The sequence below is a fragment of the Berghia stephanieae genome, chromosome 1, assembly GCF_034508935.2.
Source record: "Berghia stephanieae isolate SIO BIC M18660-M18661 chromosome 1, UCSD_Bste_1.3, whole genome shotgun sequence".
NCBI classification, from domain to species: domain Eukaryota; kingdom Metazoa; phylum Mollusca; class Gastropoda; order Nudibranchia; family Aeolidiidae; genus Berghia; species Berghia stephanieae.
Window position 1 is genome coordinate 134,065,917 of NC_088360.1, and position 20,732 is coordinate 134,086,648.

The 20,732-nt window shown below is 36.0% G+C and overlaps 1 protein-coding gene across 1 annotated transcript in view; it reads left to right on the forward strand.

Annotated features, from left to right (window-relative positions):
- LOC144963259 (L-asparaginase-like) overlaps positions 1–20,732 on the forward strand; it is a 40,842-nt gene that overhangs the window by 17,512 nt on the left and 2,598 nt on the right. Inside the window, exons 6-15 of the mRNA XM_078897128.1 lie at positions 106–189; positions 1,056–1,182; positions 4,952–5,064; positions 6,055–6,237; positions 7,510–7,623; positions 9,483–9,599; positions 11,295–11,390; positions 16,390–16,637; positions 18,501–18,600; positions 20,273–20,685. Coding sequence (XP_078753254.1) covers positions 106–189; positions 1,056–1,182; positions 4,952–5,064; positions 6,055–6,237; positions 7,510–7,623; positions 9,483–9,599; positions 11,295–11,390; positions 16,390–16,637; positions 18,501–18,600; positions 20,273–20,443 — 1,353 coding nt within the window. The 3' untranslated portion in view covers positions 20,444–20,685. The remainder of the gene's footprint in view (positions 1–105; positions 190–1,055; positions 1,183–4,951; positions 5,065–6,054; positions 6,238–7,509; positions 7,624–9,482; positions 9,600–11,294; positions 11,391–16,389; positions 16,638–18,500; positions 18,601–20,272; positions 20,686–20,732) is intronic.

Here is a 20,732-nt window from a genome sequence, read left to right on the forward strand (position 1 = left end):
CCTAGACTCCTTTTTATTTTCTTCTTAGTTTGACTACTATTTTTTTTCAGCATAGGTTGGCTTGTATGCATTATGTTTTGTTTTAAATTATATTCATTTTTTCAGATTCCAATTTATGAGACTCGCAGTGATGGAAGAGACAATTTCCTGAATTCCTTGATTGTTGCTGGGAACTACAACATACCTGAAGTATGATCACATTTTTAAACTCTCTCCTTACCAAACATTTTCATAATTCCCCCCCCCCCCCCCCCCCCCCCAAAAAAAAAAAAAAAAAAAAACGTCATACCCATCCAATTTAAAGCTTCTTTTCTTTCTGTTCAATCTCAAGAACAAAAAAACCCAAAAAAATGCTAAATTAGATTTTGGTAAGGGAATCAATCTCTACAAAACAGTAGGTACTGACAGTTATTATTGTTATTATATTATCATTATTATTATTCTTATTCTTATTATTATTATTATTATTATTATTATTATTATTATTATTATTATTATTATTATTATTATTATTGTTATTATTATTATAGGTTACAGTAGTAGTAGTAGTTTAGTAGTAGTAGTAGTTGTTGTAGTTGTAGTAGCAGTAGTAGTAGTAGTTGTTGTAGTAGTAGTAGTAGTAGTTGTTGTAGTTGTAGTAGTAGTAGTTTAGTAGTAGAAGTTGTTGCAGTAGTAGTAGCAGTAGTAGTAGTAGTAGTAGTGGTACTAGTAGTAGTAGTAGTAGAAGTAGTTAGTAGTAGTAGTAGTTTAGTAGTTAGTAGTAGTAGTAGTTTACTTGTAGTAGTAGTACTAGTAGTAGTAGTAGTTAGTAGTCGTAGTAGTTTAGTAGTAGTAGTAGTACTAGTAGTAGTAGTAGTAGTACTAGTATTAGTATTAGTAGTAGTAGTTTAGTAGTAGTAATAGCAGTTGTTGTAGTAGTAGTAGTAGGTTTGTAGGAGTAATAGTAGTAGTAGTTTAGTAGTAGTAGTAGTAGTAGTAGCAGTTGTTGTAGTAGTTGTAGTAGTATCATCATCATCATTGATATCATTATTTTTATCATAATCATTGTACTTCAGGTCCTTATCTGTTTTGGTGACAAGGTGTTTCGAGGCAACCGTAGCACCAAATGGGACACAGGCGCTTTCTCAGCTTTTACCTCTCCAAACATTTCACCTCTGGCAACGTTGGAAGTCAACATTCAAGGTTATTTTCAATACATTTTGTTACATGTTGTATATATATAAATACAGACAATCGACTTTTCTGGTACAAACCCTTCGTCAGCACAACAAGACACAAATTAAAATAAAATGCAAAATAACTTGTATCATCTGTACTCAATGGTGGTTGCAGTATGAATGAAACGTGAGCGTTTTTTTCCACATTAATTTGTGTATTGTTGTGCTGATGAAGGGTTTGTACCCGAAACGTCCATTGTCTGTTTTGTTCCCATACGAAGCCTATCCATTTTCACTCTTTCGTTAATAAGATTCCATGATCTCGTTTATAACAGTGAAAGAATCAACCTGTATTTTGTTTATATTTTTTATTTACTGAAACTGGGTGAAGTTCCAGACCTCCCAGAGTGGGCAGGGAGCTACTTGCTGTATCTTCTATTCCCCTATATCTGTTTTCCAATTGCTTTCTGTCTTTGTCTTGGAATGAGATTACTTAGTTTTGTCCTGACCCTGGCCGGAGTCCTTGGCTGGGAGAGAAACAGTTGAATGTATAGTTACAGTTTTGGGAGATGATAGTGTTTTCTTTGCAAATCATCTCTGTTGTGTACTGTTTTGGGTTTTTTTTAAACATATGATTTGCAAACATTTGAGTGTATTCCTCTAAATGGGATCTTGTGATGGTTTATGGGTGAAACTTTTAAGTGCCGTATTTGAACCATTCCCCTTTGTCTTTCTTTATCCTCAAGTCCTTTTAATTGTACATCTGAAATGCTTTTACTATCCAATTTTCTTCCTTTTTACTGGTGCTGATATGGCCTAAATGTGTTGCAAGCGCACACGGCGACTAAAACTCGAACTTTTAGTTTGAGCCAGCGCTCCACGGTTGGAGGTAATTAATCAAGTTGTGACAGGTCGATGACTCATCATGCTAACGGCATCGGCATTTTCGCTACCTGTATTTTTTCTCTCCGATTCTGCATTTTATTGATATTTTCAAATAATCGTTACTCAATAATCCGTTGACGTAACTTTTTCTTATTCATATATTCTTGTTCTTCATAATGTAAAGAATATTGTCATACCATTTGTATGGCTATGAACCGAATGGTTTTACAACGCCACTCTCCATGAGTTGTACTATAATTCAATGCAAGATCATAACTATAATTGGTAAGAAACATGTGAATAAATAGCATAAGTCACCGTACAGGCAAATAATTTTGGGATAATCAGAAGCAGAAGAGAATGAGGAAAAAGTGTATGTAAGTTTTATGGCCTGTTCAGACCTGGCAGTCCTGTGAGAGGTCTTGATATTGTAACTCCTTATCAAATCCACCAGTATCCTGTCCACAAATTAGCCAGTCACAGTAGATGACTGGAAGGTACGTGTTAGTGTGTGTCTTATAAAACTGATATCCAATCATTCCTTATGAATAAGATTCACTTGATGACATATTTCATTAATTAATAATATAAATTCTATGGTCTGTCACGTTCCCGATCACATTGTCAGTAATAAATTTACCAAGAAGTATTTCTATCACTCTCTCTCTCTTCTATTTTCACACATCACAACTAACAAAGTTTCATGTCTAATCACAAAGCATGCAACACCATTATGAAACAAGTTTAACAATAGTTTCTCATCTAGTTTCAACACCAACCAGAAAGGAGAGATATCATTCTAATATTTAGGATTATTATCAGGGCCTTTATGAAGTACTGACGTCTGGTTCAACTTGAAGCAATGATATTTCCATTGTGAAAGACAATTTTGCTTTTTCACTTCGAAGTCCTCCTGCTCTTTTTTCAATCTTCCCTATGCTAGAATGGAGCAGTTGACCACCTTGCTCGCCATGGAATCCTAAACCTATCTTATATCGCTTCAACCAGTGCATTTCCAATATATATAATTTGGGGGTAATTGAGTGAGGGTACAAATACCTTGCGACGGCTTCCTCTGCTCTTTTAATTTCTTCTGATGACATGGGATTTGAATGGGATACTAATTTCTGTACATCTCTGTAGCTGTCATTTAAAGTATTATATTTGATCTCAAGTTGAATTATTTTCGTGATTAGGGTGTCTCTTTGGGTGTTTGTACTAACTGCATGTATAGCTGTCTTTGTAAGGTGTCTGTAGATTTCTTTCTTTATGTATTTGTGGCAGTGATTGGCAATGAAGTGGCAACCGTGAAATGCTTGTCTGACAATTTTATTCTGATCTAAAACATGTTGTATTGCTTTTCTAACTGGTCCGATGATACTTTATTTACATTCTTTCATGTCATGCAATTTTTTCTTTATCTTTTTAAATTGCTTCTCCCACCTCCTCTTTTCAAACATCTTTTGCCACAAAGTCTACATAGATTATTTAGTTTTGTTATATGAGTTTCAAGAGAATGTTCCATCCTTGTCTGAAGTACAAAAAAAATTATTTCAGTACCACAAATAAATTAATATAAAAAAATTAAATCACTCAACCAAAAATAATAATGTTATTTCACACAACGGATTGCCCAGAGTTTAAATAATCATAACTTTTTTATTTCGTGTGAATTAAGCGTACTTCTTGGACATACTAATTGCAAATTTATTGAATTATTTTAGGATGTAAGAAAATATGACCCTCATGGTGACAAAACATGTTTTAAAAATATTTTAATCAATGATATAACGGTGGACAGAACAATTTCACTCCCTAATTTGAAATATTCTTATCTGCTTTATAATCCAATTGGCACTTCACAAAAATATATATAATTACGACAGAAGTTTAAAATATCAAAAAAAAAATAAGAAGAAATTGTGTGTGACACATAGGTTTCCAGTATTAAATGATGTAAGGAGTGCATTTCTTATGAATTTTTTGACAATATCACCCTTGTTTTCAGACCTCGCTTACCTCCCCTTGTTTCAACTGAGGAAGGTGCAGGTAATTAATCACTTGTGACAGGTGAAGTTCCCTGTTATCAGTGATTTGCCTGTGATCAGGGGAGTGGAATGGGCGACAGGGGAAGATGCACAGTGGGTGGCACGGGGGATACAGCAAGATCAAAGCAAAAACTAAAGAGTCAAAAATGAAGTTAGTTTTATTCGCCTTTTGCAGTATAACCCTTAAAACCATAAAAAATAAAAACCTAATTTACTAAAAGAGTGAGTAGCAGTTGATTGAGGCTGTACGTTAGCTTCTCGCTGACTATTTTAAATCCTGTTGTATAGGAGACTGTAATTAGGAAATGTCTTCCCTTTTGGGTTCATTCATGCTTTTATCAACACAAGTGAATACCCCAATGAAACAGTAACACACCACTTGCTTAAATGCCAACAACCTCTTGAAGACCTGAGATGCACATTCCTCCCACCAAGCATCAGTAACACACTATATAGTCACCTGGAACAACTACAAAAGACCTCTAACTTCTACGTCATGACACGAAACCAAAGAGCTAGATCTTAGGTGGTCGCTGGTTTGGATAAGTAAGTAAATAAGTATCAACACAAGTGCCTGCTTCACTCTCTTTTCTAAAGAGTTTTCATACATAAAGCGTAAAAATATTATTAAATAGAAAAGTGCCAGAGGAGAAGGAAGAACAAAAACTATGCAGTGATGAGGATTCAAACCCATAACCTAACTGTTACGGCAACTGGACACTCTACAATTGACACCATCCACCACTCCTAAGTATTCTCTTTGTCTTCTGGCACTTTTCTACTCACTTCATTTCTTATTACTATCAACATAAGTACCTGCTCCACACACTTTTCCCCAAAAATAATATTGATACTTTTCAGTCGATTGGCAAGCAGTATTCCGAAACTCTGCTCTTGAACCATTCAGAATTGAAACGAGACTATGTCCAAATGTGGCTTTGCTTCGTCTCTTTCCAGGAATCACAACACAAACCGTGAGTTAAATGAATTATACTTTGAGTTTCTTTTTCATTGTTGATGAGTGGAATAATATCCGATTCTTACACTCTTCATGTTTCCAATTGTTGCACGACCTTGCAAATTCCAAAATACAGGGGGTCAGAAATTGATTATTCTACCCTTCAAGTAATTCTGATTTTATCATCTTTGAATAAAAGACAAGTTCAAAAACATTTAAATGTGTGGTTATGCGGTCTAGTGGTATGACACTCGTTTTCGAATCGGAAGGTCCTGGGTTAAACCCTTGCTAGTTGAGTCCTGGGAAAAGGCTCTTTACTCACATTCTCTCACAGTACTCAAGTGTAAAATGAGTACCTGGCCAGCGTTGTCTCTATCCGAAAAATTGTGATATCACCTAACAGGCGTCATGCCTCGTCCTACATGTTAAGTTTTTCTGTTGGCCAGGGACCCCTTGTAGAGCACTTTGAGCATGTTTAGTGGATATTGCGCTATATAAAAATAGCTCATAAATAATATACTTCTCTTTTAAGAAACTGATATATAGTGGAATTGAATGCCTGATAATCTGATGTCACAAGTGATTATTGTAAACTCGATATCATTGCACGTTAAAACAGGAACTATGGCCAAAAACTGCCTAAAAGTGCAAGGATTGTATCAAGAAAGACTAGAACTAGAGTAGCATAGACAAATGTATACCATTACTCTTCCCCCCCCCCCCCCCCACCACCAACATCACACAATCAGAGTAAGGAACAAACTTCTCGCTGATGTTGCAGAAGCTGCTTTTATCGAAATGTTTAACAAATTATAAAAATTATTAGTCACTGGGATGAAATTATAAAATGTGTGTGCAGTGTGGGGGAGCTACTACAGAACTGATGATGATGGAAAAAAATATTGTAGAATGACCTTTTAGAATCTAATTTTAAAAAATTTATTCAAGTCTTTGGATTTTATAATTGGCTTCTTTTTTTTCATTTTTATGCCCATCATTATGACAGGTCAGAGCTTTCCTCCAGCCCCCAGTGCAAGGGGTTGTGATTCAAACCTACGGAGCAGGAAATGCTCCCAACAGTGAAGGTTTAATGTCCTTGTTTAGGGATGCCAGCCGATTTGGTGTCTTGATGATTAACATTTCTCAGTGTAGTCGTGGAGATGTCAGAGCCGAATATGAAACTGGTCTTGTGAGTATTGTCACTTTGTATCGATGATTTGTCGACGTTTGGTATCTATTATGTAACCCTGTAACTGGTTTTACAAAATTTTACAGGAGAGAAAAAAAAAAGTTCAAAGTTCAAAAAGTTTATTTATTGGCCTTTGATGGCCGATAATCGTAACTTTTCTCTGAACAAAATTTATCATCAATAACAACAACAAAAAGGATTAGCATTTGCTCTATACATTTTTTTATGACATGTCAAGCACAGAGTAATGTTGCTATTCAGAGAATCTTAGGCAGTTTGGGTCTAATTATTAGGGAAATCCTTCAAAAAATTAATTTTGAGCTTCTGGTGGAAAGCGATATTTCATTATCTTAGAAATAATATTATTGAAGTCCAACTCCTCAAAATAGAAGACTAAAAAGACTCGAAAAACACAATCGAAAAGGGTACATGTAGTAAGAAAAGTGTGGAAAATGGAAAGCTATTTTGCTATTTTCTCAATATGTCATTTTTCTAGGGGTATGGGATACTGTGTCAAACATTTTTCAGAATCTATTCAATGAAATTGTGTGAAAATGTCCACAGTTATCAAAGAGATTATGTCACCATAGATATATTTTTTTGTTTTTGATAAAAGTATGCGTATTTTGACTTATAATCCAAATTATAAATTTTTAACATCAATTTTGTCGTAACACTTTTGATTCGCAACTTTGTAATGTTCTAATAAATTCCCATAAGCTAACGCTGTAAAATCTGAATGGTGACACAAAATACTACAATGTTGATAAGAGGGAAGAATATGAAGGTCATTCCTTCATTGGTTTTTGTTGAATGTCTACCACAAGATTGTTATATTTTTTTATGCCAGACCCCCAAATCAGGTCTCAAAACAGGTATCAACACAGATAATGTATATTTTTCACCAAAACTGTTGTTTTTTAACATGTAATGAATGACGCAATAGAATGATTAAAACCGCCCAATATAGGTAATTGAATATATTTTTTTAGAAATGACCCAAACTGCCCCTTAACTCATTCAACCCTAACACCGACTATATCCTTAGTTTTACTCTGGTCACGTTTACCCCATGCCTATTTATTACATTTTTCTGAGACAAATTATAGGCGTAACAGAGCTAATGTTTTTCGTATTTATATGTCAATGGTAATTGAATAAAACTATCTATTCACATGCTCATTTTAATTCATTTTTTCCAATTTTGAAAAGTAAAGTAGCAAAAATCTCTAGGATTGAGTGAGTTAAGGTTGGCCATTGGTACATTGCCAGATTTTGACGGAAGCAGGAGTGATCCAAGGTGGTGACATGACGGCTGAAGCAGCTCTTTGTAAATTATATTACATTCTTGGCAAGGAGGATTGGTCCACGGACAAGAGGAAAAAGGTATGCTGTACCATTATGTCTTGATTCTCTTTTTTAAAAATTATATATAATTATTATTATTATTATTATTATTATTATTATTATTATTATTATTATTATTATTATTATTATTCAGGGTGTCCAGGGAAGTCGGAAAGTTGGAAATTGGTCGGAAATTTCATACTTGGTCGGAAATGTTGGAAATAATGAGATTGAGGGTGAAATTTCCTGTAAAATGAGAAAAACGAGGAATTTCTTGCTTCAAATGAGATGTCAATAATGTATGAAGGACAACTGCTGTGCACACAATTTTATTATTTTACTACTACAACTGCCACCACATCATCATCCCCATCACCACCACTACCACATCCCATACCATCACTACAACTACCACGTCATCATACCCACCACCACAACTACTCCAACCACCACCACATCACCATGCCTACCACCAATGCCACCACTGCTATAACAACCACCACATCACTATCCCTAACACTACCACTATTACTACAACCACTATACATACCATCATCATACCTACCACCACCACCACTTCACTACTACAACTACCATCACATCATCATCCCTACCACCGCGATTGCAACCACTGCCACATCATCATCCCTACCACCATCACAATCACCACTACTACAACCATTACAACTAATACTACACTATCATCTCTATCACGAGTGCCATAACTCACTACCACATCATACCTACCAACAATTCATGAGTATTTTTAAAAAGTGAAAATTGGGGTGGGTGGTGGCTTTTGACAGTGTATAATCACATGGTACCATTCTCTTCTTTTTTATGTTGCTGTCAGTTTTTAAACTTTTGAAATTTCTCAGAATGTTGTCAAAAAAGTTATAGATTATAGTCGCATGGATGGGTCATGATCTGTGCGCTGAGAAATTTCCTCCTTTTTGTGACCAGTCATTTTCACCTCTGCTCTTACTTTGAAATATGGATTGTATTGAAGTGGTAAAACCTATTTTAAGTAGGATTGTTTTTTTTTTAAGCATATAGAACACTGTGGGTATGGCAAGAATTGATAAAATACTTGGTAGGAAATTTCACTTTTAGGTAGGAAATTTTAAGGTTGGATTTCCCTGGACACCCTGTTATTATTATTATTATTATTATTATTATTATTATTATTATTATTATTATTATTATTATTATATAGTAGTAGTAGTAGTAGTAGTAGTAGGAGTAGTAGTAGCAGTAGTAATATTATTATTATTATTATCATCATCATCATCATCATCTTAATCATCATCATTATTATTATTATTATTATTATTATTATTATTATTATTATTATTATTATTTGTCCGTTTTTTTATTTTTTTTATTTTTTGTTGTTTATATTTTTTTCTTTCTAACCAAACACAATTCTGATTATTTCTTCATCTATTTTTTTACAGTCATCTTGAACCTGTAACGCTACACCACATACCAATGTATATGAAACAGTACCAAGGCAGGGGAGAATATTACAAGATAAAAAAAAAAATCCCCAAAAATCAACTCGGAGCATAGTTGAGTCCTTGGAAAAGGCCCGTTTCTCACATTCTCTCACCGTACTCAGGTGTAAAAATGAATACCTGGCCATTAATACTGTTGTCTCTGTCGGAAAAAAATTGTAATATCTCAACGGGTGATCAAACCTCAGACCTCTTAATTACCAGTAATCCATATTCATCTTCTGTTATTTTATTTTGATCACCATCATCATCATCATTATTATTATCACTATTATCATCATGATGAGCTCATATTCATGATAATTTGTATATCTATATTTTATTTGTATATTTGAAATCCCACTTGTTGACATCAAGATGTTCCAATGTGTATTTTACTAGATGCTCGGCCGCAGCTTGAGAGGGGAGATGACTGTGGTCACAGAGAAGGACAGCGCCATCACAGAGTCTGAATTCATTTACAGTTTTGCCAAATTCATCAGTATAAACACCAAAGAGGTAAGTGTGTGAATTTGTTACTAAATCAAACTTTATAGACTTACCGTGAGTGGAGTTCCTGGCCTCCTTACTGTGTCTTCTATCCCTCTAAATCTGCTTTCCAACATGCTGTCTATCTTTGTCTTGGAATGAGTTTACTTTTTTGTCCTGGCCCTGGCTGGAGATACCTTAGCTGGGAGGGAAACAGTCAAATGTATAGTTAGAGTTTTAGGAGATGATATTTTTTGTCTTGTAAATCATCTCTCTGTTATACATTGTAATAATTTATTGTGTTTATATATTATATATGTGTGTGTGTGTGTGTGTGTGTGTGTATATATATAATAATTTGTAAACATTCAAGTCTTCCTCTTGGCAAGGACCTATTTTCGTGTCTCGGTGAGACTTTTAGGTGATCTCAAACTAAGTACACTGATATTGTGCTCCTGGAATCTACATCTGTTTCCTATTTGAATCATTTCCTCTTTGCCTTCCTTTTTCTTGGGTGCTTTATTTGTTATTTTTGAACTTCTTACTATCCCATTTTCTTCCTTTTCATTGGCACTGATATGACCTTAATGTATTGCAAGCGCTGTAAAACCCTTAAAAATAAAATAAGACTTATCGATGGTCAGGGGATCAAACCTCTGAAGTCTACACACGGCTATGTGGTCTAGTGGTACGACACTCGCTTTCAGATCGGAAGGTCCTGGGTTCGAGCCTCGCTCTGCGCATAGTTGTGTCCTTGGAGAAGGCTCTTTACTCACATTCTCTCACCGTACTCAAGTGTAAAATGAGTAACAGCGTTGTCTCTGTCCGAAAAAAATTGTAATATCGCCTAACAGGCGCCATGTCTCGTTCTACATGTTACATGTTGCTGTTGTTCAGGGACCCCTTGTAAGGCGCTTTGAGCACGTTTAGTGAATATTGCACCATAGCAAAGCTCAAATTTTTAAATATTTTTTTTTATGAGCTTTGCGCACCATGTTTTATTTAATTTTTGGCAGATCAGACCTCTGATGACATCTAGACTTCAGAGGTTTGATCCGCCGACCATCGTTATACTGTATAGGTATTTTACTTGTGCGGCTATGTGGTCTAGGGGTATGACACTCGCTTTCGGATCGGAAGGTCCTGGGTTCAAGCCTCGCTCAGCGCATAGTTGAGTCCTTAGAAAAGGCTCTTTACTCACATTCTCTCACCGTACTCAGGTGTAAAATGAGTATCTGGTCGTTAACAGCATCAGGAAAAAATTGTAATATTGCTTAACAGGCGTCATGTCTCGTTCTACATGTTACGTGTTGCTGTTGGTCAGGGACCCCTTGTAAAGCGCTTTGAGCATGTTTAGTGGATATTGCGCAATATAAAAGCGCATTTAAAATTCTTTTTTTTTTTTACTTTAGGTAGCAGTATTAACAATTTTATAGTAGGAATATATTTGGTATTAGACATTAGCATTTCCAAGAGCACATTCCACTTAATGTGTTCAAAGCGCTTTACAAGGGGTGTCTGGTCAGTAGCGACATGTATCTCACATGTTTAGGATGAGACATGACTCCTGTTATTTTTTTTTCGAACATAGATGCTGTTAACGGCTAGGTACTCATTTTACACCTGAGTACAGAGAGAGAGAATGTGAGGACTCTTTGTTATATTTTTTTTTAAATGAATTGTGCTGATTTGATTTTTTTTTTTTGTTGTTGATGTTTTTTGCAGGAAATTTTGAAAGTGAAGAATTCAATCTACCCAAATTTAATGTGCTGGGCAGCAAAAGCAAATGACATCCCATGCCTTCGGTATTTACAGGACCAGGTATGAAGCAATTCATCATTTAAAGTAGCCTTCAGATCCAGTGGGGGGTCCCGATAGCTCTTCTGGTAGAGCATTCGCTTCACAATCAATAGGGACCAAGATCAATCCTGGATGCAGTCAAGATTATTTTTTTTGTCTGACCACCCCCCCCCCCCCCCCCCCCCCACCCTCTCCACCCAGCAATGATTGGTTAACTGGGTCTGTTAGATCTGCTGGTGGAAAATACTTAACGATAGACTAGCATCCTATCCAAAGGGTAGCAAGTGATTGCTATTGTCTGTTTCACACTATAGAAAACGAGATTAACTCTGGCTCCACTAACTCTGGCTCTGAAAGGACTACTCAAATCCATTAGGCCCATGGAACTGGAGTTCATCCTGGTTTCTTTCGCTTGAAACAGATTATAGCAATTGCTTGCTACTGTTTGGATGCGTCTATTGCAAAGAATTTTCCCCCAGATCTAACAGACCCAGTAACCGAATCACTGCTGGTGGACAAGGATTGGGAGAGGTCAGAAAAAAAACCTCGAGGTCACCTGGGGTCAATCTCGGTCCAACTGAGCTATTGAGGTCTCCGGGTTATCATTTCAATAAGGGCAGGGTTTGAGTTTTCGTTAATCTGATCAAACAATAATTTCTAACATTATTTATAAAAAATAAATAATTCTAAAATTAATTCCCTTTATTCATCCCATCAATCGTTAATGAAAATAAAAGAATACGCCTTACGAAGCGCTAGTGCTGCCAATTCTTATGTACAACTGTGGTAGGGTAGAGTCGGGGAACTTCGCCACCCTGCGGTCGCTCCACTTCTTTCGCTTATTTCAGTCTCAAGATGTCAATTTTCTTAAAATAGAAACTGGTCATCAAGACAATCAGCCAATCAGTGATGAGATTTTATTAAACTTGTTCCAGTATTTCAATTCGTAATACTTTATTTTCGCATTTAAAAGTTGTTATGCTCGTCGGGGAAATTCGCCATAGTTCGGGGAAATTCGCCACCACTGTCGGGGAAATTCGCCGCTCGATTTTAACACTTTTTTATCGTGAATTTTATGTACTCTTTAGATATTATTTTGTTTTCTCATGTTTATATTTGATTTAATTTGTAGTAATTACTATATTTGGATGGGAGCATCACCCTTGAATCATATACCTATGATGTTCGCATGGGTGTACGATCCGATAGTGATGTCGTTTTCTTCTTCTTTACTAGCCTATCCTGCTTCTTTGGTTTGTGATTGTATTTTTGACAGGGGATATTTTTTTTCCTGTAAATCCTCTGCCTGTTTGTTCTTGGTTATTTATAATTTAGCTTATGATATCTTTAGGTTATGCTTTTGATTGACATTTGTACTATTTTTGTTGGATTGCTTGTTTTTTTGTTTCAGCGGTCTCTCATATAACCTCAATTGTGTTGGAAGAGACCTAAAGCAACAAACAAAAAAATAATTACTATATTTTATTCATTTACAATGGCAAAAAACTAAAAATATTCAATGACCAACGGCAAGGTTTATAAATGACGATATGATACTATGATAGAAGGCGAAAACATGACAAAATATCTTTTCTTGTGTTTTGCTGAACCATCCTATCCTATTTTTCTCTTAATCTTTTGCTTCCATTTTGCGTTTTCTTTGAAGTTCTCACCATTTATTCTACAAATATATAAAAAAACTGCTTCATTATAGTAAAAAGTTCATTAAGTCCAGTTAAATTACTAATAATCATTACTATCCTCATTATGTAAATTTTATGCACTATGAACGCTACCTAGACACTGCATCACCAATCTATTAAATAATTATCGGTCAAAATATCATCAATGCCCCCTTTAAACATTTAATTAATAATATTTCAACAAAACAGAGCGACAAATGTCCCCAATTAGAACGGCGAATTTCCCCGATACAATTGGCGAATTTCCCCGAAAGCAGTGATATCATTGGGACCCTCAATTAAAAAATAAAGGAATATTTTTAACTATTGCAAATGATGGCAACATCAAAACTAATGTTTAAATCATACAATATCAAAATAACAGGTTGTAGAGTGAGGATCTAAGCTGAAAAAACGCTTAAAATGACAATGAGTGAAAGTAGGAATTTGGAATGGCGGGTGTTGGATTTCGGACGAATTAGGCGCACAGACCGACAGACACACTATGGCGTTGAATGACACGATTGTGTCACGATATTAATGTACTAAATGCTGATTGGTGGATTAAAAACAATAGATGAAAAGAGCATCAAAGTGATGATGTGACACTTGGACTCGTCCAATAATAGGTAAGATGGGTTATTTGCATTTAAAGAGAGGGGTGTGAGAAGTGGCGAATTTCCCCGACGGCGAATTTCCCCGACTCTACCCTATGTGGGGTCTTACAAAAAAGAATTTGGACACCCTGGACTCCCTTCATCGCAAACAATTGAGACGAGTTATTGGGGTACATTGGCCAGACAAAATCAGTAATGAGGATGTATACGACAGATGCAGAGTACAACCAGTCAGTATGCATATAAAGAAACAAAGATGGAAACTGTTCGGACACGTGCTCCGGCGAGATGAAAACATTCCAGCACAAACCTCAATGGACGATTACTTCAAACAAGGAGCCAAATACAGAGGGTGTACACCAACTTCACTTCCAACAACATTGAATCAAGATCTCAAAATATATCAAATACATTTAGATACAACAACCGAAGAACTGATTTCAACAACACAAGGAAACATTCAACTGCCTCAGCACCTTAACACACATGATGACATTTTAAAGCTCAGAATGCTTGCACTAGACAGAGATTTATGGAAGCAGATTACTAACTGGATAATAGAAACAGACAGATAAACTCGAAGTGACGTACACATTCACGGCAAGCGTCCATAGAGACTGCACAGCCATATATATTATCTATTATTCATCCCATATGGGGAAATTTGTCTCCAGGGTCTATTCCAAGGGAAGACTGGAATAACCCAGGCGTTAGCCGGAGTGCAGCGCCGCAAATTGAGCTAGGGCAAGGTGACTTGCTCAAGGCCACACAGTGCAGTGGTGGGTGATCGAACTCGGTACCTTTACGGTGCAAAGCAAAAACCGTACTGCTGAGCCACGCTGCCCCTATATGACTGTAAGCACAGATTGAACTAAGGGGGCATTGATAGAGATATGATTTGAGCTGCAATGTAACCCAATTTGCATTGTTGCTCTCGTGGTGAAAACAGTAAGCTCTATGATGAAATGCAGATCTAGATAGATAATTCAAAGAGTTTGGTTTTTTTCTTCTTTTTTTTTATTTCGGCAACCTCGTCATTTATTAGTTTTAAAAAATTATATTTAAAGTTCATAACATCTGTCAATATTAATGAATATTATTAATATCATCATCACTGGTAGATCTTATTTTCGTATAATGGGCAGGGAGGCGCTAACTGTGTCTTCTATTCCTCTATACCTGTTTTACAACATGCTTTCTGTCTTTGTCTTGGAATGAGATTACTTGGTTTTGTCCTGACCCTGGCCGGATATCCTGGCTGGGAGAGAAACAGTCAAATGTATAGTTAGTTTTTGGGAGATGGTATTTTTTTTCCTTGTAAATCATCTCTCTGTTATGTACTGTACTGTTTTGTTTACATATTATATATGATTTGTAAACATTTGGGTGTGTCCCTCTTAGTTGGGACCTGTGCTTGTGTCTGGATGAGACTTTTAGGTGATCTCAAAGTAAAATACTTTGATAGTGTGCTCTTGGAATCTACATCTGTTTCCTATTTGAACAAATTCCATACCTTTTCTTGGGTGCTTTAAATGTAATTCTAGAACTTTTTACTATCCCATTTTCTTCCTTTTTACTGGCGCTGATATGACATTAATGTGCTGCAAGCCCTGCAAAACCCTTAAAAACAAAACAAACAAACAGTAGCTTGTGTTTGTAAACATGTCGCAGAACCGCTGTCTCCTTTGTGTTCGGTCTTCTGCACTGTCTGCACTATTAATAGACTATTTAATTCATAAACAAAACTTTCTTATTGTCAAAACAAAATATGTCGATTCTATTCATTTATTTATTTGTTGTTTGCTTTGATTTTTTGTTGGTTTTTTTTTTAATGGAGAACTGTTTGAGCTGAAAACAAGTAAACAAAAATGAACATAACAGCTTAAAACAAAATAAAAATATACCAACCACTGAATTTTTCAGGCTCAAAACCCTTCTTCAGCCAACATAAACAATCGAGACATAAAAAAATACATTACTAAATTCCAGACAGACAACAGAGATAATTTGTAGATCTTCTCTGTAGAAAAATCTCGGAAAGTAAACAAAAAAGACCGTTCGATATCGTTTTTGTTTATTCTTTTTTACAGACCACAGCTTCTAGCAGCGGAAAATAGTTCTTTTTTATGCTTTGTTTTAACTACTTTATTGTTTTTCTTTTACGGTTATTCTTCTGAATACCAAGAATATGACGTACAAAATAACATAAGTTAGGAAAAGATTTGGATTGAGGTCCGAGGGATGTTATTTTTTAAAATGCAACGGTCGCAATAAAGAAAATTTACTTGACGCTATAGTCACCCGAAAACCGATGGTTTTGACCAGTATCGATGCCCCAATGTTATGTGATCTAGTGGTATGACACTCGCTTTCGGATCGGAAGGTTCTGGGTTCGAGCCTCGCTCAGCGCATAGTTTTGTCCTTGGAAAAGGCTCTTTACTCACATTCTCTCAGGTGTAAAATGAGTAACTGGTCGTTAACAGCGATGTCTCTGTCAGAAAAAAGATATTGTAATATTGCCTAACAGGCATCATGTCCCGTCCTACATGTTAAATGTTGCTGTTGGACACGGACCTTTGTAAAGTGCTTTGAGCACGTTCAGTGGATATTGCGCTATATAAAAGCTCAATTTAAAATTTATTATTTTCAAAAACGCTTTCAGTATTAGGATTCCTCGTCCTCTGTGATTAATATTTGATTTATTAAAAAATTTTCCTGCAGGGTGGTAACATCGGAGCTGAAAATCAAGATGGCCGAACACCCTTGCACATCGCTTGTCGTGTGGGTCACATCAACGTTGTACAACATTTGTTGGAGAGTGGAGCGAGTGTCCACCAAAAGGACTGCAGGGGGGAGACGCCGTTGGTGGACGCCGTGGAGGCCGAGCATGTGGACATCATCAAACTGCTAGTGAAGACCGGAGCCCACCTGACGTTGTCACAAGATGTGATTGCTGTCAGGATGTGTAGGTAGGTGTCACGTTACTGTAGAATGCCAGGAAATACTGGATTTCCTCAAACCGCCTCTTAACTGGACATGACAGAACTGCATCAAATATGTGCAGATGGAAACTTGGAAACAGTGATACCTGCCAGAAATGTCAGGCAGCCCCAGAGACCAGCGATCACATCGTCCTCCACTGTCCAGTCACTAAACTTGAAGGTGGCTAAGAAACCATCCTTAGGGCGGAGGAAGACTTTAGAAGCTGGGTTGACGAAATACATTTGGAGGTGTAGCCATACGCTACTACTACTACTGTAGAACGAGCTTAAGTCTTGAACGGGATATTAGCTTTAGGCAACCATGAGTTGTTATTTTTCAAACCTGTTGCTATGCTGTTTGTGTGTATTGTATTGTCTTTATATGTTTTTGAATAGGTACATTTTCTTTGTCAAAACTTTCATTTTTATTATTTTACATTTTCTTTATCTTTTAAAATTATAATTTAATTTAACTAGCAGGCTTGTTTAATAATTTAAAGCCATACTTTTGTGGGGACCTTTTGTAAAATCATTAGTCCGATTGTAGTTGAAAATATCTTATATAATTTTAATGTCATAAAATCAGTAACAGTAGGACTTCACTTTATGTTTATATATATTTTTTTTAAATGACACCTTTTTGCCATGGCATCATTAAATACTGTCACCTAGGCACTCTATGAAGGAATATGGATAATCCATCACTCTTTACTCACATTTTCTCACCATACTCAGGCATAAAATGAGTACCTGGCCATTAACTGCATTGTCTCTGTCGAGGAAAAATATTGTATTATCGCCTAACAAGCGTCGTGTCCCGTTCTACATGTTACATGTTGCTGTTGGTCAGGGACCCTATGTAAAGCGTTTTGAGCATGTTTAATGGATATTGCACTATATAAAAGCTCAATTTTGAAAAAATATCTTTTTATTGTTGGTTCTGTGTTTAATCTCAAATGCATATTTTTTAAATTACTGCCCTGTGCTTTAAATGTATCACCGGCTTAACAGCAATTAATTTGGTTTTTTTTCTTTATGTGCTTTGTGTTCTTGTGGTATGACACTCTCTTTCGGATCGGAAGGTCCTGGGTTCGAGCATAGTTCGATGCATAGTTGCTTCTTTGGACAAGGCTCTGTACTCATATTCTCTCACCGTACCCAGGTGTAAAATGAGTACCTGGTCGTTAACAGTGTTGTCCCTGTCCAAAAAAACTGTAATATCGCCTAACAGGCGTCATGTCCCGTCCTAAATGTTACATGTCACTGTTGGCAAGGGACCCCTTTTTTTTCCTTGGTTCAAGTCCTGCTCTAAGTGGCGCGATGTTGATTCCTTAGGAAAGGCTCTTTACGCACATGCTGTCACGGCACTCAGGTGTAAAATGAGTACCTAGTTTCTAATTGCATTATCTCTGTTTTTAAAAATTAACAGCTCCCAAAAGGTGTCATGTAATTTAAAGTCCTGCATGTCAAGTGTTGCTGTTGGCTGGCTTGAGACTCCTTGTAAAGCGTTTTGATCATATTTAGGGGATATTGCCATAGCGATCGCTAACTTATAGCCTGACACTGACCCAATAATTACGTCAAAAGACAAGTCTTTGGCCACAAAAGAAAACAAATTGTGAGTTGTATTCAATAGTTCAACCAATGGAATCACTTTTTTCCTTGAGTTGTACTAACAACAACTCACTAGACGCTGCAAGAACCTAAAAAATGATGTCAAACAATACGTCTGAGAGAATTATAGTATCAAGTTGTATGTTAACGATGGCTAAGATATTACCCTGTATAAAGTTCAGACTTTTCTGGGATTTTTTTTAGATATTAAATTTTTCATTTTTTACTTATTTCCAGTGCTGCAGCAGCTAATAATAAAAGGGCTATATCCGCCTGGCTGACTGCTGGGGCGAATCCTAATTGTCATGACTACGACTGTAGAACGCCGTTACATGTGGTAAGTGTTGTCTTTTCTAAATGTTTTCTTTTCTCTTAAAGGGGGGGGGGGGGGGCAATAATAACGCTATCGCCGTCTAGTATTCTTCAATAACACCTCTTCCCCTCCTTCCCCCCCCCATCCTCCTACCTTATTCTTGAGATATATATTATAGTTTTGATCTCATTACTTCATTTCATTGTCGCTCTCTCTCTCTCTCTCTCTCTCTCTCTCTCTCTCTCTCTCTCTCTCTCTCTCTCTCTCTCTCTCTCTCTCTCTCTCTCTCTCTCTCTCTCTCTCTCTCTCTCTTGCACACACACACATACACACACATTTTCACCTATATTATTATGACAATCTAATATATATATATATATATATATATATATATATATAAATATTTATGAGTGTTGGTGGGTACTTGTAGGTACGAAAGTGCTCGATAATGATGGTTAGAGCTAATATAGAATGCAAATTTTCACTCACATTTTTGTGGCCGAGACGACTCGTTTCTGTGTTTTCCACGTCTTCAGTCAGCGTAATCCATTACAAATGGATTACGCTGACTGAAGACGTGGAAAACACAGAAAAGAGTCGTCTCGGCCACAAAAATGTGAGTGAAAATTTGCGTTCTATATATATAAATATATATTTTGTGTTTACTTGGAAAAGGCCGAAACGTTGTTTGTTTTGTGTTGTTCCCTTATTTATGAGTCACATTTACTCCCTTTATCTTTCTCTCCATTTTGCTTTTTTTCTCATTGTATCTTGATTGGATTGAGAAAATAGTGTGTTATAATTCCTTTTATGCTGTTTAAAACTCACAGGTTTCAATATTAATTCATCAATTATGACCTCTCGTCTCAAAACGGTATTAAGTCGGGATGATTAAGATGCTGAAAATGGAATTTGTAGCCATAAATATCATGTTTAAGTTGAGTTTATATGCTTTATAGAGGAGAAGGAATATCATATTTTACTGTGCTAAACACCAACGTTTCATATTTTTGACCAGTTTAACTATAATTTGACTTTTAAGCATCTGGTCCATCCCGACATAATACTGTTTTGAGACGAAGGGTCACAATTTAGAGAATTGATTAACCTTCCCCTCACCAACTATAGGGAATTCGTCACATTTGTTGTGCGGTTATGTGGTCTTGTGGTATGCCACTCGCTTTTGGATCGGAAGGTCATGGGTTCGAGCCTCGCTCGGCGCATAGTTGAGTCCTTGGAAACGGCTCTTTTCTCACATTCTCTTACCGTACTCAGGTGTAAAATGATTACCAATTAGCTGTCTTTTACACCATATTTCACACCAATAAAATGTGCAAAAATATTCTGCAATCATTGAATAAGATTTTTATAATAATGATAATATTTTATATCTGCGTTCAAATCATTATTCAACGATTACGTATTTACTAAGAAATGATTAGGTTTTCCAATAGGAGGGCTGGAATAATAGGATTTAAGACACACGTAAGAGCTATAAACCGGGTTGTTTTTTTTGTTTTTTAAAATTAATTTTTCATTTTTTAAATTTATTTTATTTTATCAATACTTGCTTTTCTTACTTTGATGAGTCCTGACTGTGGAAATTTGACATTTAAAAGCCAACATTAGCATTTCTACTAACACCTGATTCAATGTTGTTTAGGTATTTATTTTTTTAAATTTTCATTTCATTCAGGCTGTCACCCTCAATCGTGAGAACATTGTTTCTCTATTGCTGGAAAGTGGAGCTAAAATTGATTTACAAGATGCGTTTGGGCTGTCACCGAAGAGTATTGCAGAAAACTTGAAGCTGGAAGGAATCTTGAAAATGTTTGAGTCAAAATCTGGATCTGCCACTGTCTCCTAATCTCCACAGGAAAGCTGATTTTGTGATGATAAATTTATTCGAAGAAATGAAAGACAGTTATTTTTAATTAGATTGATTTTTTAAAATCCTATTTTAAAAAATTTGATCTGGTGCTTTTGTTCCCCTGCATCTTACGTTTTGGAAATTTTACAATTTATTTGATAGTTTTGATAAAAGTGTGTATTTTTTTGCCTATAAATCTCCTAGTTTATCAGCATCGGAATCTCGGAGTGTTTGATTTAGTACTTGGTATGATGCTGGGAAATGCTTAAAGTTGTGTTTGATTTAG